Below are 26,075 nucleotides of genomic sequence, written 5' to 3'. Positions count from 1 at the left end.
AAGTAGATTCTCTAAAAGAAAGCACCCGACATGGGCATTGTGCACACCTGGGTATTATTTCCGTTGCGTTTTTATTTTGATCCATTACTCTCTTTTCCCGATGGCTCCTTTTGAGACAGAATGATCCTACCAAGCTGAACCAGTTAAGAGCAACAAAAAAGACTTATTGCCTTGGGCCCTGGTAGAGCTGTAGCTAAAGTTCTTAGTGAGAAGTTGATCAGAAAGTGAAATTAACATGTGAGAGTCTGGAATTTTGATGCCATTTCGGAGTAATAGGAGGCTGTTTGCAGGCTGTCCTTCAAACAGTGGGACTGGAGGGATAGTAAACAGAGAGTAGTAGTAGGCGAAAGTTCACATTATGTTGTTTGTGCAAATAAAATGGTAGGATTCGACAGAGAAGAGGATTTTACTGTTCAAGTGCTTAAGTCCAAGTGTGAGTTGAAGGTTGCGCTCCAGTTCCCACCATGCTTCACTGTCTGGAGATTAGTGGTACAATCAACTGTCCTGGCAGAATTGGGTTCTTAAGCAAAAACCCTTCAACCTGAACTGGTCCCGGGGTTCCCAAGAGACAGAATATACATCCTGACCTTGTGATTCCTATGGTATATGTACAATGTCAAAGTATGACTTAATCAAGAACTTTTGGGCCATTAACCAACAAGTGCTAAGAAGCTCAAATGGATTGCTTCCTGTCTCTGATATGTGCCAAATATGTACAGTTGTGGTCAGAAGTTTACATACAGTGACATGAATGTCATCTTGGATATGAATGTCATGGCAATATTTGGGCTTTCAGTCATTTCTTTGAACTGCTCTTTTTCTGTGGCAGAATGATTGTACAGCATACAGCTTTAATTTAAAAAAAGCACTGGAATTTGGTGCACAAGTTTTAATTTTCTTTGGGTTTTCTGAAATCAACACAGGGTCAAAATTATACATACAGGGTCAAAAATATACATATAGCACACCTAATATTTGGGTAAAATGTCTCTTTGCAAGATTCATCTTGACGAAACATTTTTTGTTTACCATGAACACGCTTCTGGCAACATTCTAGTTGGATATTTCACAACTCTTCATGGTAGAATTGGTAGAGTTCAATTAATTTTTTTTTTCTTGGCATGGACTCAACTTACAAGCACGGTCCATATATTTTCAATAGGGTTGAAGTCAGGACTTTTTAAGCTTTAACCAGCTCTGATGCGTGTTTGGGTTCATTGTCCTGTTGTAACTCCCAAGTTGTGTTCAAGTTTCTGATGGTTTATGCTGAAGAATTCTGAGGTAGTCCTCCTTCTTCATTATTCCATCCACTTTGTGCAATGAACCAATTCCACTGGCAGCAAAATAGCCGCAGAGCATGATGATCCTACCACCGCCACCAGCTGGTACAGTGTCCTGCCGTACATGGTGGTCATTGTGGCCAAACAATTCAATCTTTGTCTCATCTGACCATACAACTATCCTCCAGACGGCTTTTTTCTTTGTCCGTGTTGTCAGCTTCAAACTTTAGTTAAGCTTGAAAGTGTAAATTTTGGAGCAGGGGGTTATTTCTTGGATAGCAGCCTCTTAGTCCATGGTGATCTGAACTGTAGACAGTGATCTATCAGCTTCCAGTTCATGGCAGGGCTGTGCCATGGTGGTTCCCAGGTTCTTCCTGACCATCCAAACCAATTTCCTTTCAGCTGAGGGTGACAGTTTGGGTTTTCTTGAAGCAAAGTGGCTTGGCAAAGTGACTACAACCCACAATAACTTGGATACAATTGTTTGAACTGATCTTGGAATTTGCAGTTGTTTAGAAATGGCTCCAGGAGACATTCCGGAGTTGTGTATATCTGCAATCCTCTTTCTAGTCGTTCAAATTCTGTAAAGCTGCTTTGCGACAATGTTTATTGTTAAAAGCACTATACAAATAAACTTGATTTGATTTGATTTCTCACATCTGCACTGAGCTCCTTGGACTTTCCCATTTTACTGTGTGTTGGTCAATCCAATGAGTGCTGTAAACAAACCCTTTTTATGAAGGCACAGAGAAGCTACCAGCTGTAGCCAATCAGGATCACTAACAGGAAGTTAAGAGACCTCGGCCTTGGCAAGATAAAAGACATTTTGGAAGTTTCAGCACCTTTGAATTATTAATCTAAGTGAGCGTATGTAAATTTTTGACCCTGTATCTATAATTTTGACCCTGTGTTGATTTCAAAGAAAATTAAAACTCGTGCACCAAATTCTAGTGTTTTTTTTTATTTTTATTAAAGATGTATCCTGTACGGCGGCACGGTAGTGTAGTGGTTAGCGCTGTCGCCTCACAGCAAGAAGGTCCTGGGTTCGAGCCCCGGGGCCGGCGAGGGCCTTTCTGTGTGGAGTTTGCATGTTCTCCCCGTGTCCGCGTGGGTTTCCTCCGGGTGCTCCGGTTTCCCCCACAGTCCAAAGACATGCAGGTTAGGTTAACTGGTGACTCTAAATTGACCGTAGGTGTGAATGTGTGTGAATGGTTGTCTGTGTCTATGTGTCAGCCCTGTGATGACCTGGCGACTTGTCCAGGGTGTACCCCGCCTTTCGCCCGTAGTCAGCTGGGATAGGCTCCAGCTTGCCTGCGACCCTGTGGAAGGATGAAGCGGCTAGAGATAATGAGATGAGATGAGATGTATCCTGTACAATCATTCTGCCACAGAAAAAGAGCAGTTCAAAGAAATGACCGAAAGCCCAAATATCGCCATGACATTCATATCCTAGACGACATTCATGTCATTGTATGTTAACTTCTGACCACAACTGTACATACCATTCATGGTGGATCATTAAGCCTGGACACTGGGCGCAAAGTTGGTGTACACACGAGATGAGACACCTCGTACGTCACACACACATTCACACCTGTGGCAATTTCCAACCAATCCATATACACACATTTTTGAGAGGTTGAAGTAAACTAGGAAACCCAAAGGAAGCCCATGTAGGCACAGGGAGAACATGCAAAACCCCATACAAACAGTAACCCAAGCTCGAGATCAAACACCCTGGAGCGCTGAGGCAGCAACACTACCCACTGCACCATCTAACCTCAAACGTGTTCTGTAAAGGTTTTTCAAAAACAGAGCATTCCACAATGACCACTGTTTAAATGTTGTACATTCTCATTCAACAAAGTATCCAGCCAAAGCATCAGGCCACCACATGGATCTTTCTTCTTCACCCAATGTAAATGCTGACCTTCACACTACAAGCCTGTGCTAATACAGCATGGATCATTGCTCCTCAACAGAGTGTAGAACGTTCGAAGATGGTCCTCTGTAGCACAGCCGAACTCAACCCCTCTCCCACTGGTCATTTTGAAATGATGCCACATGAAACCATGCCATTGTAAACAGTGACAGTTTCCATATTCAAAAGAACAACGGACTTTGCATGCAAATTACACCTCGCCTTTCCCAAAAGGGAAAGAACAAAAAGCCTTTAAATAAGAACAGTGTGGAGTGGGACCTGTTGGAGCGGTGAATAGAGAGACAGAGACAAAGACAGAGACAGGAACTACTCTGGATTCCACAAACTCATTCGGCTCTCTGGAATCTATGTCATTACACATGCTTGGCTGAGGAGGTTTGGACGCAATCTCTAGATTGTGTTTATGCCTGTGTGTATGTGTCCGTGCCTGGTTGTTTTGTTTTATGATGGCGAAAACCTCATAACTTCGCTAAATATACTTCGGTAACTGTTTGCATGTTCCGCTTGATTACATCCCAATGTCTTCTCTTTTTTTTTTTGGTTTTTCCTTCATGCTGGTTTGTGCTTCTAAAACAACGTTGTGTTCTTAGTCCATCTTTATCCCTCACCAGTGTTTAAAACTCAAACTCAAAACTGTGTGCTGTTGCCGTAAACATTTCCAACAGAGCTGCATCCCGAGCGTTTGTTGGTAATCCTACTCTTTCTACTTTTTGAACTTTGACCTCGTGAAGTGACCCAGAAAAGTCCTTTTTAGGAAAAAAAAGAGGCTTTGTAGAGCAAACTAATTGGGCCAGGTTTCTAAAGAGCCAAGCAGCTTAAATATTTACTAGTCAATACTTTATGCTACTCAGAACAACACACAATGAGACAAATTGTAAAGATGAAGAAATATATATTGAATTTTAAAAAGAATTAAATTAGGGGTCTTATATAGTACATGCATCGACTGGCTTTGTCCCTGCACTCAGAAATGATGCGCATATGATAAATAACCTTAATAAACTGGACATTTTATTGTGGTGTGGTGTAAAATGAACAAAACTTTATTGGTTGAATGTTTGTGTTCACCACGTTTGTGTTAACCTCCATTTTTTTTTTTTATAACAGATGAAGAATTCATCGCCTCTGTTTGTGATCCTTTAACTCGGTCAATGAACTGCGATAATGAGTCAAAAGGAGAAATTTGTGATCAGGAGAATGGGCCTAAAATTTCACCTACAACATGAGGCCATTATTAAAAAATGTTCTGTTTCCGGTCCACCGGCCGGGTGAGTGCCGTTTGTGCGGTTGAAAAATTTTTTTTAACGCCGGTTTTTCGACATTTTTTTCGGGTTCATAAATCTAAAATCGAACTTGACATTGATGCATTCCCAGGGCTTTCCACTAAAGGCCTCTGCATGCTCTTGCGACAAGGCTTTCGCAGATAGCTTTTCGCAGAAAGTTGTAATTTATTGTTGAGCGGGGAGTAATAGGCGTGCGCGATGTTATTCACCGGCACAACGCAAGGGGGCGCGAAGTCGCTAGGAGTAGTTGGTGGGTGTGGTTAGTGGAGTGTTTATCCTCCGGTTACTTATGACTAGAACTTTTTTTTTTTATAATGACTAGAACTGGAGTCGTATAGATGTACGTACTTCCTCAATCAACCGCTCTTCGTGCTGCTCCATCTTCGCTCGTGTTTTTAAAAATGCCGGTCGTGAAAACAAACCAAAGTAGGGAAGCAGAAGTGCGTGTACAGCGGATGTAGAGTGGACCAATCAGAGCCCTCTTGTCTGCGGCTCTGTCTGCGAGGCTTCTGCAGTGGTCACAATTTTTGGGAGGTGCGCGCAGAGCGTCTGCGAAGGTGGGGGGGCTACGCAGACACTGTTTGCGACACTGTCTGCGAGGACTGGGTTGTCAGCATAAATTGGCCTTAAGGCTCATTCTAGCCAGCCATGACAAATAAGTAGCCAGCCGGGGGGGGAGTAAACACAAAATAAACTCCTGTGCACGCAGTTCCCAGGATTAAATGTATTTTCCACAGACCATTTATTTATTCACTTTACTCAAATACAAAGTAAAATGGCAGTAAATCTTCTTTCTTTTCTTGCGTATTGCATCATGAGGCGTTCCTGGCTTGTAAATCTCTTATTTTCGGTGCATGACACATTCACGCAGCTGAGCATGCTATGAATTAACAACGACAACGGTCTGCAGTGGAGCTACACAATTACACACTCAGCGAACATTTCTCCATTTGTGTATGAAAATACACTCCAACCACTCAGGTTGGTTTCATTTACAACCAACGGTGTCTTTTGATGCCAGCACGTAATTGAACGAGAGAAGACTGGTTTACCGGAGACAAAATAAGCGTTATCTCTGCTTCTGTTCCCTCCGACATACTACTGCCTCCGCCGAGTGCACGCGCACTCTGAACTGAATCAGCTCTGCGCATGCGCCGTGCGACACAAAAAATGGCAACCACCATGAAGGAAGGAGATCCGGAGTTTTCAAACATTTACTTAAGTGTGAAATCACAAAATGGTATTCTAGCAAACAACAAAATAGTAAAGATTCAGAAAAACGAATCATTCAGTTATCATTTTAATAGTGTAATTTCATCCGAACTAGGCCTAACGGTCGATTTAGAACTACAAAAAGTCTGTGTGTCGGACATTTTAAGTACCTTTGTAAAAGTTTTGCAAATGTTGCAGTCAGCGTTTTAAAATGCTAACTTAAAGCTTTTGTACAAGTTTCAGTTGATTAAACTGTCATATTTTATTAAATGTGTCTGATTTTGTAATAAAAAAGTACTGAAAGAAAAAGCAAACACAGCATTGCGATTTCTTATCCATCCATATATAAATAAATAAATCCCTCCCTCCCGACTGAAATTTTTTTTGCTCACCCGGTGGACAGGAAACGGATTTTTTTTAAGGATGGCCTGAGTATTCAGTATTACGAACTTTTCGGTATAATGAACTATTTGGATGTTCCCCAAGGAGTTTGTTTTCATGGGGTTGCAGTGTATTTTCTCCCGAAGAGGTCATTGGCTGACTTTCTTCTGATCATGTGAACTCGCCAATAAAGTATTCAAACAAAACTCCAGTTTTTGGAAAGTTTTCTAGTTGGAAACTAGAGGTTCAAGTATCCAATTACAACGTAATCTTTTTTGTGTACTAAAGGTATTACAGTGGTGCTTGAAAGTTTGTGACCCCTTTAGAATTTTCTATATATTTGCATAACTATGACCTAAAACACCATCAGCTTTTCACACAAGTCCTAAAAATAGATAAAGAGAACCCAGTTAAACAAATGAGACAAAAATATTATACTTGCTCATTTATTTATTGAGGAAAATGATCCAATATTACATATCTGTGAGTGGCAAAAGTATGTGAACCTTTGCTTTCAGTATCTTGTGCAGCAATAACTGCAAATAAACGTTTGCGGTAACTGTTGATCAGTCCTGCACACCGGCTTGGAGGAATTTTAGCCCGTTCCTCCGTACAGAACAGCTTCAACTCTGGGATGTTGGTGGGTTTCCTCACATGAACTGCTCGCTTCAGGTCCTTCCACAACATTTCCATTGGATTAAGGTCAGGACTTTGACTTGGCCATTCCAAAACATTAACTTTATTCTTCTTTAACCATTCTTTGGTAGAACGACTTGTGTGCTTAGGGTCGTTGTCTTGCTGCATGACCCACCTTCTCTTGAGATTCAGTTCATGGACAGATGTCCTGACATTTTCCTTTAGAATTCGCTGGTATAATTCAGAATTCATTGTTCCATCAATGATGGCAAGCCATGCTGGCCCAGATGCAGCAAAACAAGCCCAAACCATGATACTACCACCACCATGTTTCTCAGATGAGATAAGGTTTTTATGCTGGAATGCAGTGTTTTTTTTTTTCCTCCAAACATAACGCTTCTCATTTAAACCAAAAAGTTCTATTTTGATCTCATCCATCTACAAAACATTTTTCCAATAGCCTTCTGGCTTGTTCACTTGATCTTTAGCAAACTGCAGATGAGCAGCAATGTTCTTTTTGGAGAGCAGTGGCTTTCTCCTTGCAACCCTGCCATGCACACCATTGTTGTTCAGTGTTCTCCTGATGGTGGACTCATGAACATTAACATTAGCCAATGCGAGAGAGGCCTTCAGTTGCTTAGAAGTTACCCTGGGGTCCTTTGTGACCTTGCCGACTATTACACGCCTTGCTCTTGGAGTGATCTTTGTTGGTCGACCACTCTTGGGGAGGGCAACAATGGTGTTGAATTTCCTCCATTTGTACACAATCTGTCTGACTGTGGATTGGTGGAGTCCAAACTCTTTAGAGATGGTTTTGTAACCTTTTCCAGCCTGATGAGCATCAACAACACTTTTCCTGAGATCCTCAGAAATCTCCTTTGTTTGTCCCATGATACACTTCCACAAACATGTGTTGTGAAGCTCAGACTTTGATAGATCCCTGTTCTTTAAATAAAACAGGGTGCCCACTCACACCTGATTGTCATCCCATTGATTGAAAACACCGGACTCTAATTTCACCTTTAAATTAACTGCTAATCCTAGAGGTTCACATACTTTTGCCACTCACAGATATGTAATCTCATCTCATCTCATTATCTCTAGCCGCTTTATCCTGTTCAACAGGGTCGCAGGCAAGCTGGAGCCTATCCCAGCTGACTACGGGCGAAAGGCGGGGTACACCCTGGACAAGTCGCCAGGTCATCACAGGGCTGACACATAGACACAGACAACCATTCACACTCACATTCACACCTACGCTCAATTTAGAGTCACCAGTTAACCTAACCTGCATGTCTTTGGACTGTGGGGGAAACCGGAGCACCCGGAGGAAACCCACGCGGACACGGGGAGAACATGCAAACTTCACACAGAAAGGCCCTTGCCGGCCACGGGGCTCGAACCCGGACCTTCTTGCTGTGAGGCGACAGCGCTAACCACTACACCACCATGCCGCCCCAGATATGTAATATTGGATCATTTTCCTCAATAAATAAATGAGCAAGTATAATATTTTTGTCTCATTTGTTTAACTGGGTTCTCTTTATCTACTTTTAGGACTTGTGTGAAAATCTGATGATGTTTTAGATCATATTTATGCAGAAATATACCGTAGAAGATTCTAAAGGCTTCACAAACTTTCAAGCACCACTGTAGATGCTTCCTGGCTGTAGATGTTGCGTCTAAAACTGAGCGACTATGTACTCCACCTTTTACAGTCAGGTTTCGTAAACATCTTACTGAAAAAACAAAACAATACATGTTGAGCACACATGTAAACATCTGAAAAGTGATGTCAATAAATATGTTTCAGGGACAGGGTGGTGAGTTCACGTTAACCGTAAAGTTGATTATTTCTTATAACGGCATGTCCTGAACTCCTTTTGTAATCCGGCAATTTCCTGTCAGTTATTGGTTTTATTTATTAAAAACTGACACGTCATGCTTTTTATCTGTTTATTGTTACATTTACGATAAACAGCTGTGGAACATTCGTGGAACAGCATACCCTCCATTGGGAAAACATCCAAAGGCTTTTGAGTGTCAGAAAATATTCAGCTTTATTTCTGACTGTTCCTGTCAACTCCTTTCAAAAATACTCCTCACAGAACGTTCAGCTGTTGTTCAAATCATACTTTTTTCATGCAAACTTCATCAAGTTCTATTTTATGACTTCTACATTATCGAGTCGGTACAAAAACATTTTAGAGTCCAAACGTTCGTTTTCCTGCACAAAATTAAATGTTACAGGAAAAAAAAAGTTTGCACCTGAGCAGCATATTCCATAAGAGAGCACTTTTCAGATTAGAAAAGAAAACATAATGAAGGCTGCTGGGTTTTGGTGCAAAATGAAGACGCGAGTGTGACAGTCAAAGTGTCCAGAAGAACTGGGGCTGGTTCTGGAAGATGTTCAGTAAAACCTACAGTTCATTTCCGCATAAAACTGCACTCACTGGACCTCAGACTACTATTTTTTATTTTTTATTTTTAAAGCAAAGGGTCGTCTCACACCAAATATTGACTTTCTTTCATTACCTCCGCCAAGGAGGTTATGTTTTCGGTAGCGTTGGTTTGTTTGTTGGTTTGTCTGTTAGCAACATTACGGAAAAAGTTATGAACGGATTGCTCTGAAATTTTTTTCCAGAGGTGTGACTGGGCACAAGTAACAATCCATTAAATTTTGGCGGTGATCCGGGTCACCGTCTGGATCCCGGAATTTTTTAAAGGATTCTTGGCGGAGGTCTGCGCTCTCCGAGTGCTTTTCTAGTTTATTATGGCTTACTGATGACTGTTTTATAGTATTTTTTAAAATATTGAAACATTTTCTTTCATTATTTTTAAGCCGTTTTTGGTCTACAGCATTTCTTTACATGTGCCTCAGACTTTTGCACAGTACTGTATATTCAAGAAGCCGTGGTTTAGAATGAGTGCATTAATACATGAATAGAAGTGATATTTAAATAATATTGGCTGGCATTGAGTAGTATATCAAATATATTCCATTCAGCTAGCATGATACTGAATGAGTCGAAGATGAGTAGCTGAATGGAATATATCTGATAGACCACAAAAAAAAAGCCAGCCAATATTATCTCATCTCATCTCATCTCATTATCTGTAGCCGCTTTATCCTGTTCTACAGGGTCGCAGGCAAGCTGGAGCCTATCCCAGCTGACTACGGGCGAAAGGCGGGGTACACCCTGGACAAGTCGCCAGGTCATCACAGGGCCGACACATAGACACAGACAACCATTCACACTCACATTCACACCTACGGTCAATTTAGAGCCACCAGTTAACCTAACCTGCATGTCTTTGGACTGTGGGGGAATTATTATTATTATTATTATTATTATTATTATTATACATACACATTCCTTTCAGGTGTTCAATGCATCTTTCTCTTTCAAAATTCTCTCAAAATCTTTCGTATTTAATGAAGCAAACCTACAGGTAGCAGCCATGTTTGTTTCCAAATTGTCACAGTCGCTCGCTAGCGTGGAAGTTTTACATCTCCGATGTGTAATATCATGTTGTCTTGACAACCATGCAATATCGTAAACCATATTCAACGCTCATTCTCCATTGGGTAGAGTGATGTAATACACGTAGAAAAAGGGATATGCTAACAATATTGCATGCTATCGAACCAAATTAATGCAACCCGCTAGAAGGGAATAGAACACGTTTTTATTCCATCGAAAAAGTGTCCTGTATGTATAATAATATAGTATATTGCAGATGACATCATTGTCAGAGCTGCTGTTATAGAAAATTAATCAACAACTTAAACAGGTTTTTTTTTTTATATATATTAAGTGAAGCAGCCTGTTTGATGGAACTAATTCCATCTCTCTCTGACCTTTGCGTTCATGTATTAACCCACACTTCCTGTTTTATTTACCGTCCTCACCTGCGTCATGTAAGAACCCGTCTGCCTCTAACCTGTGCTGCCTCTTTAGATTTATGTCAGGTGTAAAAGTAGAGGGTCACTGACTTATTTATCACTGTTCACTACATTTTATTGCACTGCACTGACTTTCCAGATGTTACGATGTCTGTAGAGCTGAACGGTGACATTTCGAAGATTAAGTACCGTACACTTGGCACACTTTTTTTGCACTGGTGTGTATGAAGCTCTTGTCTTTTAATCCATTGGTCGGTTAATTAGGTACGCATGTCTCATTGCTACACTCACTGGGTGTTTAATCAGGTACTTCCACCATTAGTACATGCATAAGTACTATATCTATACTTGATGTTTCAGGTGTTTAGGCTGTCTTTCTGTGTGGTTAAACTATGAATTCAGTGATTTTTGTCATTTATTAAACCTGATCAGATCCCCATTTGAATTAACTCTACTTGCTCTAAGATCAGATTACACCTCTCTCTCTCTCTCTCTCTCTCTCTCTCTCTCTCAAACCACACCCCTCAACCTGTGGTTGGCTCCTGGTGGTGGTGGTGGGGTGTGTGTGTGTCAGTCAAGGGAGGTTAGGTCTCTTGCTCTCTATTTCTCGTTCTAGAGAGAGAGAAAGAGAGGCAAAGGGAGGGAGAGAGAAAGAAAAGGCAAGAGATAGTTGGAGAGAGAGAGAGAGAAAGAGAGGCGGGGAGGGGGGGAGGGAGTGAGGGAAGGAGAGAGACGGAGTGGAGGTGATCTCATGAAGCTCCCCGGCATGCAGCTCAACTTCAGCGGCCACTCCACCGCCGTCTCTCCGGACTAGTGAGCAGGAATTTTCCTTTGTTCAGTGATTTATGAGGACGCTTTCCTTTGCCACGTGGGACTGGTGTCTGTGTGTGTGTGTGTGTGTGTGTGTGAGAGAGAAAGAAGCAGTGTGAGCATTTCTGGTGGCACTGTTCATTTTGACTCCTCTGTTGTGTTGCTTAGTTCAGTGCTTTGCTGTATTTACATCACAGTATTGAACATTGAGTTCCACTTAATGAGTACAGATGTTTGTGTTTACTGACTACTGAGTACTGAAAATGAATACTGTATATTATGTATGAATTACTGTATATTGAGTACTGAGTACTGTGTGTTAGGTATGACTTACTGAATGCTGAGATCTGAATACGGAGTACTGAATACTGAGTACACCATGACTTAGTGAGTGCTGAGATCTAAATACAGACTACTGAGTACAGCATGACTTACTGAGTGCTGAGATCTAAATACGGAGTACTGAATACTGAGTACAGCATGACTTACTGTGTGCTGAGATCTAAATACAGACTACTGAATACTGAGTACAGGATGACTTGCTGTGTGCTGAGATCTAAATACAGACTACTGAATACTGAGTACAGCATGACTTACTGTGTGCTGAGATATAAATACAGACTACTGAATACTGAGTACAGCATGACTTGCTGTGTGCTGAGATCTAAATACAGACTACTGAATACTGAGTACAGCATGACTTACTGTGTGCTGAGATCTAAATACAGACTACTGAATACTGAGTACAGCATGACTTACTGAATGCTAAGATCTAAATACAGACTACTGAGTTCTGAATACTGAGTACAGCATGACTTACTGAATGCTGAGATCTAAATACAGACTACTGAGTACTGAATACTGAGTACAGCATGACTTACTGAATGCTAAGATCTAAATACAGACTACTGAGTTCTGAATACTGAGTATAGCATGACTTACTGAATGCTGAGATCTAAATACAGACTACTGAGTACTGAATACTGAGTACAGCATGATTTACTATGTGCTGAGATCTAAATATAGACTACTGAATACTGAGTACAGCATGACTTACTGAATGCTGAGATCTAAATACAGACTACTGAGTACTGAATACTGAGTACAGCATGACTTACTGAGTGCAGAGACCTAAATACAGACTACTGAGTCCTGAATACTGAGTACAGCATGACTTACCGAGTGCTGAGATCTAAATCTGGACTACTGAGTACTGAATACTGAGTATTACATTTTGGGTATGACTTACTGAATGCTGAGATCTAAATACGGTCTACTGAGTACTGAATAATGAGTATTATATGTTAGGTATGACTTACTGAATGCTGAGTTCTAAGTACGGACTCCCGAATACTGAGTACTGCCAATCAGGGATGAAATACTGAATACTCAATATTGTACATTCAGTACGAACTACTGAATTGTGAATATGTATGAATAACTGAACAGAGTATTTGAAATTGGTGAATACTGAGTGCTGAATACTGCAAACCAAGTACTCACTCAGCACTGCATTCTGAATACTGAGTAAAGAGTACTGCATTCTCAGTATGGCATATTGAGTAATGAGTACTGAAAACTGAATAATAATAATGTGTCCTCAATACCCAAGACCTCTTTGGAGTTGATTGTGATTGTATTTAATTTAAACACTTCCATCCAGGTACAAGTGGTCAGATAGTTGTACTGTATTAGGCTTAGTGAGGAGTTTGACAGCTTATCCATGTGTTTTGGTCTTGTTCGTCACTGTAACAACTACCTGATTGCTTGAATGTTAGCGTCGATTTGTTCACGTCTCCAGGACGTTTTATTTTTCTCCTTCTGCCTTGTTAAATTATTTAACTTTCTATAAATGTTCAGTATCAGGTCTTTGAACATCCAGTCTTTCTTCCTTTGTGGCTCTGCTTTATTCTTAACAAAACCTCCGCAAAGACAGTTCCGATACTTTGTGTATCATGAAAATGCCTTCAAGTACTGTGACATTTGTTTTGCCATGTAAGATTGCGCATGGTTCAAACTTCTCTGTTATTCATTCCCTTTTTGTTTAGCTTTGTTCCTCTGAGCTCATTGTAGTGCAGCTTGCAGAGTTATGCGCTGATTCTCAACGCGGATCCTGACACATTCGGAAAGGTTATTCAGGCTGTTTCTGATCTGAAAGATGGCGAACGGTGCAGAACTAATTAACCTTCCATCAAAAGAAAAACAGACGGGGCAGTGTGGCTGGAACTTGCCGGATCTTTAATAACGATCTTCAACAAAGCAGACCCCCTCCCTCCCCCGTTTCCTGCCCAGTGGACTCCCCCGTCATGCTTTCACTGGATTTGACTTTAGGGCATGGCACTAATCCTGTCTCCTGAGTGTGGGGGGAGGTAGGTGTGTTTTTCTGCGTGTCAGTATTGCACAGCGCCCGACCACCTGTCTACTCCGCTGTCGTAGAGTTAATTAATTTTCTGATTCATTATGATGCATTTTATTGAGTCATGTCTGTCTGGCTTCATTGATGGGTGAACTGACAGGATGAGTGGAGATTTTTTTTTTTTGACAAACAATAGTGGTCTGTCTTATTTGTTTCGATGTTTCAAATTACCTTGTGCTCAGATTTGTCATAAATAAATGACATAGATTTTGTCATAATAAAGGTCATACTGGTTTGTTTGGTTTTTTCCCCCCTGTTTATCCTGTAAACTAACCTGTATACACTACCGTTCAAAAGTTTGGGGTCACTTTGAAATGTCCTTATTTTTGAAAGAAAAGCACTGTTCTTTTCAATGAAGATCACTTTAAACTAATCAGAAATCCACTCTATACATTGCTAATGTGGTAAATGACTATTCTAGCTGCAAATGTCTGGTTTTTGGTGCAATATCTCCATAGGTGTATAGAGGCCCATTTCCAGCAACTCTCACTCCAGTGTTCTAATGGTACAATGTGTTTGCTCATTGCCTCAGAAGGCTAATGGATGATTAGAAAACCCTTGTACAATCATGTTAGCACAGCTGAAAACAGTTGAGCTCTTTAGAGAAGCTATAAGGCTACATCCACACGACAATGGCAATGAGATGTTATTAAAAAAAAATATCGCGTCCACATGGGCAATGGATCAGTAAAATATCAGGTCCATATGGCAACGCAACGCTTGCTGAAAACGATGCAATACACATGCCACACCTCTAGGGGTGCTGTAAGACGGTCCCTTCGGAGACACCAGAACAATAGAAGAAGTAAGGACGCATGCGCATAAACTATTATGTGCGAGACTTCATATTAGCCACAAAGTCAGAAAAATCTGTTCGTAAAATTACATTATAATGACCAAATACAATGAAAAGTATTTTTCCAGTCTCACCTGTAAAGGTAATCCCATGTGATCTCGTTTGGACGGCAAACCTGTCGGTACAGTTAAACGCAGCACATGAATGAGGCATTTTTATTCTCCGCTTTGACCCATCCAATATGGCGGCGAGGATGACGTATGATTCTACGCGGAAGGCGGCGTCTTTAATGGTCCGGAATAAATTGAATGCTACACGTTGATGGATTAATTTGTTCTTCTACGCCCTTTTTGAGGAATGTATTGTAGGACTTAAACCAACATCTGAAGAGGTGAGATCGCTCCTTTTTTTCCCTATTTTTGCTGGCGGGATTGACTCTCTCTCTCTCTCTCTCTCTCTCTCTCTCTCTCTCTCTCACTTTGCACCATTACACAATAAATATTCACAGTGAAAATATTTTGTAAGCGCGTTTCATGAACCAAGTTATAGGATTTGTTGACAACTCGCATCGAGTTCATTACACTTCTACCCGGCGTGAAGCACATGTGGTTGTGACGTCATCGTAAACAAATCCGTTCTACTCATCCAGACGACTTCGCAACGGCGCCGTTGCCAGATCTTTCCACTCTGGAACCCGTTCTCAAAAGATTTCGTTTTGGGGCACCCAAAACGCCGGTGCCGTGTGGACGCCAGGCCGAAACGATAAACAATTTTATCGGATTCACCTGAATCCGTTGCCGTGTGGACAGGGCCTAAAACTGACCTTCCTTTGAGCAGATTGAGTTTCTGGAGCATCACATTTGTGGGGTCGATTAAATGCTCAAAATGGCCAGAAAAATGTCTTGACTATATTTTCTATTTATTTTACAACTTATGGTGGTAAATAAAAGTGTGACTTTTCATGGAAAACACAAAATTGTCTGGGTGACCCCAAACTTTTGAACGGTAGTGTATGTGCAGTCGGACATTTCTGGAAATTCCTTGATCTGAGAACTCATCTCTGTGTTCGAGGCTCGAAAAGACTTCAAACAGACTTTAATATATACTCTCATCTCAGTGTTTTCGAATGCATACTTGAGGCTCGGCTTTTCTTGGGCAGAGCGGCGAGAGAGTTTATTGGCCATATTAGAAAGACAGACAGACAGACGGGAAGAAAGAAGGGTGAATTCTTCAAATGTGTGGAAAAGTACCACTCTATGACCCACCTTTGGTATCTCTGACACCCACAACTTCCTCCTATTCCTCTCTTTCCTTTTCACTTTGTAATGAAAAAACATTGTTTTGTTTTTTTTCCTATTTCACAGTACTGTGCAAAAGTCTTAGACGCATGTAAAGAAACGCTGTGGATCAAAAATGGCTTAAAATGACGAAATGAAATGTTTCAACATTAAAAAAAATACTATAAACAGCAGTCAGCCATCATAAAAAAATCTAATTGAATAATTGAGTCTCTGGTGCTTTGGGGTGTTTTCACGCTTGGTGTTTTTGCTCAGATTCCAGCAGGTTTTATACGTAATCCTGCAGAAATTGGAATGCTGCAGCTTTAAAAAAAAAAAAAAAAACAGATTTATGACATGTTGAAAATTGGCAATATTCCATCGTTGCAATCCAATTAAAAATAACAACTTGACTATTTGTGGGCCGTTCACTGCTCCGCGATATGAGCCAAGTCAACTCGCACTCAAAGTCGCGACTCAAATTCTCTTGGTTTTCTGCCTCGAAAACTACAGCAACGCCAGACACAGTCCTCATTTCTCGAGTTACACCAATCTTTATTTCAACTCGATAAACAGAGCTAGGCTAGTTAGTTAGCTACTGATACGAGCTACAGTGCTGTGCGAAAGTCTTAGGCACATGTAAAGAAATGCTGTGGATCAAAAATCTCATCTCTCATCTCATTATCTCTAGCCGCTTTATCCTGTTCTACAGGGTCTCAGGCAAGCTGGAGCCCATCCCAACTGTCTACAGGCGAAAGGCGGGGTACACCCTGGACAAGTCGCCAGGTCATCACAGGGCTGACACATAGACACAGACAACCATTCACACTCACATTCACACCTACGGTCAATTTAGAGTCACCAGTTAACCTAACCTGCATGTCTTTGGACTGTGGAGGAAACCGGAGCACCCGGAGGAAACCCACGCGGACACGGGGAGAACATGCAAACTCCGCACAGAAAGGCCCTCACCGGCCACGGGGATCGAACCCGGACCTTCTTGCTGTGAGGCGACAGCGCTAACCACTACACCACCGTGCCACCCCTGGATCAAAAATAGCTTAAAAATAAGGAAAGAAATGTTTCAACATAAAAAAAAAATACTATAGCCATAATAAATGAAACAAAGTCAATATTTGGTGTGAGACGACCCTTTGCTTAAAAAAAAAAGTAGTTTGAGGTACAATGAGTGCAGTTTTACAAGGAAATGAGCTGTAGGTTTTACAACCAGCCCCAGTTCTTCTGGACACTTTGACTGTCACACTCGCTTCTTCATTTTGCCCCAAAACCCAGCAGCCTTCATTACGTTTTCTTTTTTTCATCTGAAAAGTGCTCTTTTATGTAATATCCTGCTCAGATACAAACTTTTTTTCCTGTAACATTTAATTTTGTGCAGGAAAACGAACGTTTGGAACTCTAAAATGTCTTTGTACTGACTTGATAATGTAGAAGTCATCGAATAGAAGTCTATAACAAAATTTATATGAAAAAATATATATATGGTGCCGAAGACTTTCGCACATTACTGTACGTCTAGAACTTTTTGAAGCGGAAAAGGATGACCACAGGCTTGTGTCTGAAAAGCAGCCTTATTCTGAATGTGTCGAAATGAATCACATGCAACATACTCCAGTACTCTTTCCCCCTAATATACTCCTACCGTATGCTCCTTTTGATGACAGTGTCATTTCCTCCTCGCTGCTTTTGTTTGTGTCTGTAACACCTGACAGCACATGGCACGTGATAGCCTACGGATCCAAAACAAACTTGCATGCAAAGAGGAAAAAAAAAGAAATGGCCCCTATTGGGACAGCATTTCATAGAACAAAACAGGGAAGCCAGGCAGACGGGCTATTCTGCATTTGGCTAAGCGTAGCGTTTTCCTTGACAGGCATCAGCCAAGGGTGCTTTCTTCAAGACATAATAATAAAAAAAATGTAAAAAAAAAAAAATAGACATGATGGATTTGGGAAATTCACTACGGGCATGTTGGGCTGTACGTCTTTTCAAAGTGCTAACGTGTGAATAAGAAGCCTTCTGGCAACTCGCTCTTGAGTTATGACTAAAAGGCAGGTTTGTTTGCTAATCCTTGGCACTTATTAGCTCAAAGCTTCAACACATTGTGCTTGACTAATGGATAGGATTAGCAGCTAGCACGGCTGTTGACATTAGCTAGCATTCTGATACGTTTAACCACTTCAGTGGATGGATATCCAGCGTGTTTTTCATGCTAGCATGTGTAGCTACTAATTAATGCCTTTTTATTGGCTCTCACTGGGGTGTTGAGTCGTTAATACAGCGCTCTGCCTTAAGTCCTTAAGTCTCAACAACAAATGATTTCGAAGTTGTTGACTTGTTTGCCTTATACCTAGAGCAGTCCAAAGTAAAACCGCTTTCAAAATGGACTAGTCAGTGGATTAGTTGATTAAACAGTCTTAAGGAAATCCAGTATAAAAGCCAAGTCACATGACACCGGTCTAACATGTTCCTCTTGTACACCCAGATCACTTTAACAACAAAGAACTATCATTATCAATCATTTGGATCACAGCCCTGACAATACAGATGCAGACTAATTTTTAATGCATTTCATATGTTGTATATTATTATCCTGAATGATTTATAGAAGTTCTGTTCATCTAAATCGAAAACATTTCCTCATGCTAATACAAGTAGCTCAAGGTTTAAGAATATCATCAAGCTAAAATCATGCACTGTCAGAAATAGGGTACAGTAGGAGTCCAGTTCTGTCCCCCAAGGTACGATCTACACTTAATGTACCCCCTAGGGCTCATTATTGGACCTCAAGGTAACTGTGTGTTCCTTTTTAGGGCCAAAAAGATATATATATATATATATATATATATATATATATATATATATATATATATATATATATATATATATATTCCCAACCAGTATATAAAGGGTACAGATAAGTACCTTAGAGGGTCCCAGTGACAAGCCAGAGTACCAATAAAGGTACAATTATGTACTTTATTTTCTGAGAGCGGGCAGCATGGTGGTGTAGTGGTTAGCGCTGTCACCTCACAGCAAGAAGGTCCGGGTTCGAGCCCCGTGGCCGGCGAGGGCCTTTCTGTGTGGAGTTTGCATGTTCTCCCCGTGTCCGCGTGGGTTTCCTCCGGGTGCTCCGGTTTCCCCCACAGTCCAAAGACATGCAGGTTAGGTTAACTGGTGACTCTAAATTGACCGTGAGTGTGAATGGTTGTCTGTGTCTATGTGTCAGCCCTGTGATGACCTGGCGACTTGTCCAGGGTGTACCCCACCTTTCACCCGTAGTCAGCTGGGATAGGCTCCAGCTTGCCTGCGACCCTGTAGAACAGGATAAAGCGGCTACAGATAATGAGATGAGATGAGATTTTCTGAGAGTGTGTTAGAGAGGTGTTACTACAAATTGGGATGACTTTTTTTTTTAATCTAGCGCTCATTTGAGTGATTAGTCCTTACACACGACATTTAACAGTTATTCCACGAAATCGAGTCGTACATGAGCTGATAGCTGATGAGGCGCGTAGCACCGAGTTGTCTATAAGCCGTGTACGACGAGATTGAGTGGAATAACTGTTTTATTCTATCTACATTCACTGGACTTTGAGAAACGGAGCATTTTTATTTTATTGTTTGCAATTTTGACAAATAAAATCTTTGTACAAAACGTCCGACAAAATAATTTCCGTTTCGAATGTAAACAAACCGGCGAAATAACAGGAGCAATTTGTGAAAAATGCGATAATAATTCTTGAAGAAAAAAACAAACACGTTCTTACCATCAAATACTTTCATTCCATATTTTGTCACTTTTTATTTTTTTTATTTTTGGGCGTTTTGTTTTTAAGTAGAGTTTTTATTTCATCCTTGGTTGGTTCAGCAACACGTGCCGCCATTTTCTTCTTCTTTGTTTTTTTTGGGTTTTTTTTGCGATTGGCAAACCAACTTAAAGGTGCGTTACCGCCACCGACTGGGCTGGAATGTGGAACAGGAGATATTGGAGGTGGGGCTATATTCTTTTAGCTATTTCTGTTTCTTTTAACTACTTGATAACAAAGTGATATATCTGACTTGATGCACGGTTCCATTTTGTTTTTTTCAACTCACGGTATATGAGCTGATAGCCAAGTAGTAGAGTAGCCAATCAGAGTGTGCGATTGCTCATATCCAGTGAATGTGGATAGCATATACAAAAAGATATTCTCCATAATATATATTTTTTTTATTAGTAATACTCAGCTACCCTAACAGGATATTGTGCAGGAGATAGAATCGCTTCCTCACAGCTCCTGAGCTTTGGGTTACTGTCTATTGCCGCTTTTCCACTACAAACGCGGCTGAGCCGTGCCGTGCCGAGTCGAGCTGAGTCGAGCTGAGCGGGGCTGTTGGAGTTGCATTTCGACTACAACCGCGCTGAACCGTGCTGGCTGGAAGTGGGTGGACACATTGGGTGGAGTTAGCGAAAGTGGGTGGACGTCAGGTGATGTCGTTAAGCAGCGCAAACAGTGACATCAGTGACAGTGGCGGAACAAGTCAGAGCCGGGCCGGGGGCGGGGCAAATGACCGGGCCCTTTATTAAAGCTTATCATAACATCATTTTAGGCTACAAAATGTCCGCAACTGCGGTGTTTACCAATTTCAACACTACCGGGTGCAACTATGTTATTTAGTACATCAAGTCCTTCAAACGAACATGTAACTCAGAAACAAAAAACATTAGGATACTGTACATGGCTCATAATAAAACATCAATAGCGCACATTATTTGAAGGGCATACGAATGAGCGCTCAGAGGTTGCAACGGTGACAGGAAGAATCAGAAATAAAAGGAGGGCGGTGCAAACCTCACTGAATGCACTGTGTTTACCAATTTCAACACTACGGGGTGCACATTAAGTCCTTCAAACGAACATGTAACTCAGAAACAAAAAAACATTAGGCGACATACTGTACATGGCTCATAATAAAACATCAATAGCCTACTGCGCGCATTATTTGAAGGGCATACGGCGAGCCTTGCGCTCCGCGAACTCGTCCACGATGCTCTGTATGTCACTGATTCAGTGATCTTTTAAGCGGTAGTCTCACGACCCGGAGAGTAAACAATAAACATGGAGGACATGGAGTCGTTAGTGTTGCTGGTCTTGGTGCTGTGGCTTGTTGTCACCGACAACGCCAACAGATACTGGCAAGAGCGTATAGATGAGGCGAGGCGCATAAGGCTTCAGAAATTCTCGTAATTCGTAATTATTCTTCTTCCGGGTTTGCGGTGTTTACAGATCCCAGCGCGCTCGCGGGGCGTGTGTGGGCATGTGAGGACACGCCTCCTCACCAATCAGTGCACAGGGGAGTGTCTGCTCACGCCCCCAACCTCAGTCAGCACGGTTTGGCTCGCTTCAGCCCTACCCCAAAACGGTGCGAGTTTTAGGGGCTAAGCAGGGCTGAAACGAGCTGAGTCGTGCTGGTTTTTGGTAGTCGAAACGCGAGCCGTGTCGGGCTGAAGTGAGCTGAAGCGAGCTGAAAAAGGGTAGTGGAAAAGGGCCATATGTGGCGTTTCTGTGCATGTATCCCATCCTGTATCTACATGGATGTCCTGTGGGTCATCTGGCTTCCTCCTGTATCTGAAAAACAAGCCCGTATGTATATGTATTGGCACCTAGATGTAAGTGTGTGTGTGCGCATGTTACCGTGTGATAAACTAGTGGATAGTACTATAGCCAGTGTGCATTGCTGCGTATATGACAATACTGACCAACGCTTATTGAAGATGAATGGATAAATAAATTGACATTTGAAATGGAAAAAAAAGCACTAGTTGTCATGATTAATCAGCTGTTTGGTCCTGGAGTACGCCCGTTCAAAATATTTTGTGGTTGCCTCTGCTGTAATGCAACCAAACCAGTTACCTAAGGCCATGTTCACACTACAAGCCTTGTTGCTCAATTCAGATTTTTTTGCTCGGATCAGATTCGCCTATCATCACTGTTCATGTTCATAATTACAAATGACCTGGATCTAACTGTAATGTGAGCAGATTGTTCATTCAAAATGGCACACATTGATGCATTTTTGCACAAGTCATCTGCATCGCCAGTAACAGAAAGTCATATTTGTGAAATGATTCATGTTTATTGTAACCGACAAAATGGACGCACTAGTAGCTCATGTACACTACTGTTCAAAAGTTTGGGGTCACCCAGACAATTTTGTGTTTTCCATGAAAAGTCACACTTTTATTTCCCACCATAAGTTGTAAAATGAATAGAAAATATAGTCAAGACATTTTTCTGGCCATTTTGAGCATTTAATTGACCCCACAAATGTGATGCTCCAGAAACTCAATCTGCTCAAAGGAAGGTCAGTTTTATAGCTTCTCTAAAGAGCTCAACTGTTTTCAGCTGTGCTAACATGATTGTACAAGGGTTTTCTAATCATCCATTAGCCTTCTGAGGCAATGAGCAAACACATTGTACCATTAGAACACTGGAGTGAGAGTTGCTGGAAATGGGCCTCTATAGAGATCTTGCAGTCGCGTGACCGGAAAGTACACAACCGCCATCTTGTCGGTCTAAAACACCGCTGAATACTGCTGCACTCGTGTACAGAATGGATCAATTTCAACCGACGGACTACACGGCTCATTTTTCTAATGAACAGATAACTAGATATATGTCTAAAATAAACGATCTACAGATTTGTGACCCTTATGGCTTTCCGGACGGAGTTTTCACGACCGGATTTTGAACTGCCAGCGGAATACCCGGACGTGTATGATTACCTCATTAACTTTCCCTCGCTGTTCAGTGGTGAAGCACTGCGTGCTTATAAATCTCTGGACAGTTATCTCTACAGAAATTCAGGATTTGTCAGCGACTCAGATGTGGCATCTTGTAACAAGAATCCTCATTGGATGGGTAAGTCACTTAAGTATTGAGTATAGCACTGACCAGCCGATTATAGAATAGAATAAGGTAATTCCAGCTGTAATTCCAAATCGTCCGTCTTGTTTACATGGATCTGGCGTTGGAGAGATAGAGGCTTAGCAGTGGAGATTTGAGTGGCTGTTTTCTGAGCTTAGTCAACAGGCCGGCTCTGCTTGCAGCCTCGCTTTTGCTCCCGGCGCCGCCTCCTTCGCTTTGCGTCTGATAACAATCCACGGAGACCCCGCTGGTCTCGCTGTCTCGTCCGGAATGTTATAATTTTTTTTCTCGTCCGGAATGTTGTGCATGCGATGGAAATCGCTACAAACCGTCATTTTCTGCTGGAAACCAATGTCCAGTAAGTCCATACGGTTGTAGTGGATATTGAAGTCCGGTACAGACGAACAACACGCAAAAATACACACAAAAAACATAAAAAACGTGCACAGGTAGGGAGAGCTTGTAGCCGCAGCCGTTGTAGTAGAATTATATATAGTAGGGTTTTCCAGAAGAAAAGGTAGAAGTAGAACCAGAAGTAGAAGTTGAAGGCGGAATATGGCGTTTGACCGACACGATGGCGTCTGTCACAATCTGGATCGGCTGTGACGTCACATGCAAGTGCTCCATACACCTATGGAGATATTGCACCAAAAACCAGACATTTGCAGCTAGAATAGTCATTTACCACATTAGCAATGTATAGAGTGGATTTCTGATTAGTTTAAAGTGATCTTCATTGAAAAGAACAGTGCTTTTCTTTCAAAAATAAGGACATTTCAAAGTGACCCCAAACTTTTGAACGGTAGTGTATGCGTCGCGTTTTGCTCTGGAGGACAGCAAACAGTTCATCAGCTACCGTCCCTGTGCTGACTGACAAAGACAGCACTCAGTGCATGCATACAGACAAAAAGCCCCATGAAGTCCAATTTAACCGTTCTCCTTCATGTCACATCGCTACAGATCAGATACGTATCTGATCTAGGACCAAATCTGATTTGAAAAGATTGGATTTGTGTCCACACAGAGCTGAAAAAAATCAGATCTGCCTCACATTAAGGTAAAGAATCAGATACAGTATGAGTCACTTCCACCTGGTGATGTGAATGTTGCCTAATCAGCTACTTCCCAGTCCCAGAGTCTACAGTATGTGAGTGTGTTATGGAAAACTATGAGAATAAAATGTACAGAACAAGGATTTATGTTGGGCCAGGGTTAATTAATTCAACATCTCATTTTGTTGATGTTTACGATGGCAGACTTCTCGATAGGCTATATGAGATCGGGGCTTGAGGACATGTCAGCGTGAACCGTTCTTATCTGCCTGGATCTGTCAGTGTGTGATTATATGGTTTCATACGGAACAGAAACAGCACCTGTCCTGTTTGACTTGTGTGCTGAACACGTTCCTAGATCCTGACAGGCTGGGTCTTGTAAAACAGTCTGAGAGGATGATGTGTTGTGTTAAATGAATGGTTTCAGAAGGAAAAAGACAGGTCTAATGTATTTCACAAGTATGTCGAAATGCAAACAGTCATTTCTCTTAAGGCAGGGGTGGGCAATTATTTTTTCTGTGGGGCCACATGAGAAACAGAAAATTTTGTGGAGGGCCGAACCAAAAGGCTGAACTAAATTCTGCATAATATTAATTGTATTTCTTTATATAAAGCAGTAAATAACATTATTTGTTTTTACAAGCTGCTAAGACTGGTAAGAGTCTGGAAAAAACGAGGTTGCCGTACAAAAAATGTCATTTATTCAATCAAATTTCCCAAAACAATGGTTAGCAAAATGTGAACGTTTGTACCATTTTTTTTTTCAGTCACATTCACCCCAAAACACAATAAAGACATCACAATATTGTCTTTCTACTCCAAATATCAAGCAAGATACATCAATGATGCCCACATTTGTAGTCTAATCACCTCATTTGGTGTTTTTCAGTTTTTTATTTGTTCAGTGAGAGAAATCTCGTCTCTGTTGGTCTTTAACGAGTGCATCAGAGTCGGGTTGAATGTCTGAGGTGGAGATGCGAAGCACAGCTGACAGATGATCATCAGTCGATTCGGTGTAGGAATCAGATCTACAGATCGGCTCGGGCTCCGGCGCCTGCTGGTGACGTCACACTATGTGATTGGCTGGACCGTTTGAAGGATGACGTGCAAGTTTGTGGTTGGTCTGGACAAATTACGGAAGTAGTTATTGCGGGATTAGGTTTCGTGGGATTTCATGTCATGTTCATGTCGCGCGCATTGCGTTTTTGTTGAACACAACTTCAAAATAAAAGCAATGCACATTCAGTCCATGCATGAGGTAAAATTAGAAAATACGTTTATTTTGTAATTTCTAATTAACCTTACGCGGGCCGGTCAGAATGAACCAAAGGGCCGGATGCGGCCCGCGGGCCGGAAAATGCCCAGGTCTGTCTTAAGGGGTTACGAGAGCATTGCGTCTTCCTTATTATGTCTTGTCTTATTATTTTCGTTTTTGCACCAAAATGTGAATTTGTGATTCAGATTTGCAGCTCTCTGAATAAAATGTCCATGTGACTGTAATGTATTGTCTTTTAACATCAATGCATCATGTAAACAGTATGAATCTTCAATAACTCATAGACTCATTGACTGTGTTATTAATTTGTATGTTTTTTTTCTTCTCTTCCTCTGAAAGCTGGGACGACAGCAGTTCAGTCAGCAGTGGGATCAGCGACGCGCTAGACACAGATGAACTCAATACCAGTTCGTCTCTCAGCTCCTACGTCAACACTCCATCTGCTCCACGCAGGGACATAGAAGAGCAGGTGAGTGATGGATAGAACTGAGGATCACATCCTGGACAGTCTTTCTACAAAGCTTGCGTAGTTCTTCTTAACCTAGACCTCCATCTGAGACTCAAAGACCACCAGCTCCAGCTGGTCCATATTTTATTCTGTACATGCTCCACACAGGGCGGCACGGTGGTGTAGTGGTTTGCGCTGTCGCCTCACAGCAAGAAGGCCCGGGTTCGAGCCCCGTGGCCGGCGAGGGCCTTTCTGTGTGGAGTTTGCATGTTCTCCCCGTGTCCTCGTGGGTTTCCTCCGGGTGCTCCGGTTTCCCCCACAGTCCAAAGACATGCAGGTTAGGTTAACTGGTGACTCTAAATTGACCGTAGGTGTGAATGTGAGTGTGAATGGTTGTCTGTGTCTATGTGTCAGCCCTGTGATGACCTGG

General features: G+C 41.6%; 1 protein-coding gene across 1 annotated transcript in view; it reads left to right on the top strand.

Annotated features, from left to right (window-relative positions):
* Window positions 1-26,075, top strand: part of nav2b (neuron navigator 2b) — a 342,800-nt gene that overhangs the window by 191,263 nt on the left and 125,462 nt on the right. Inside the window, 2 exon segments of the mRNA XM_060926744.1 lie at window positions 11,353-11,454; window positions 25,537-25,666. Of these exon segments, the coding sequence (XP_060782727.1) occupies window positions 11,353-11,454; window positions 25,537-25,666 (232 nt within the window).

Source organism: Neoarius graeffei, chromosome 8 (assembly GCF_027579695.1).
Source record: "Neoarius graeffei isolate fNeoGra1 chromosome 8, fNeoGra1.pri, whole genome shotgun sequence".
Taxonomy (NCBI): domain Eukaryota; kingdom Metazoa; phylum Chordata; class Actinopteri; order Siluriformes; family Ariidae; genus Neoarius; species Neoarius graeffei.
Note: the sequence above shows the minus strand (reverse complement) of the source record. Positions and strands in the feature narration are given on the sequence as shown.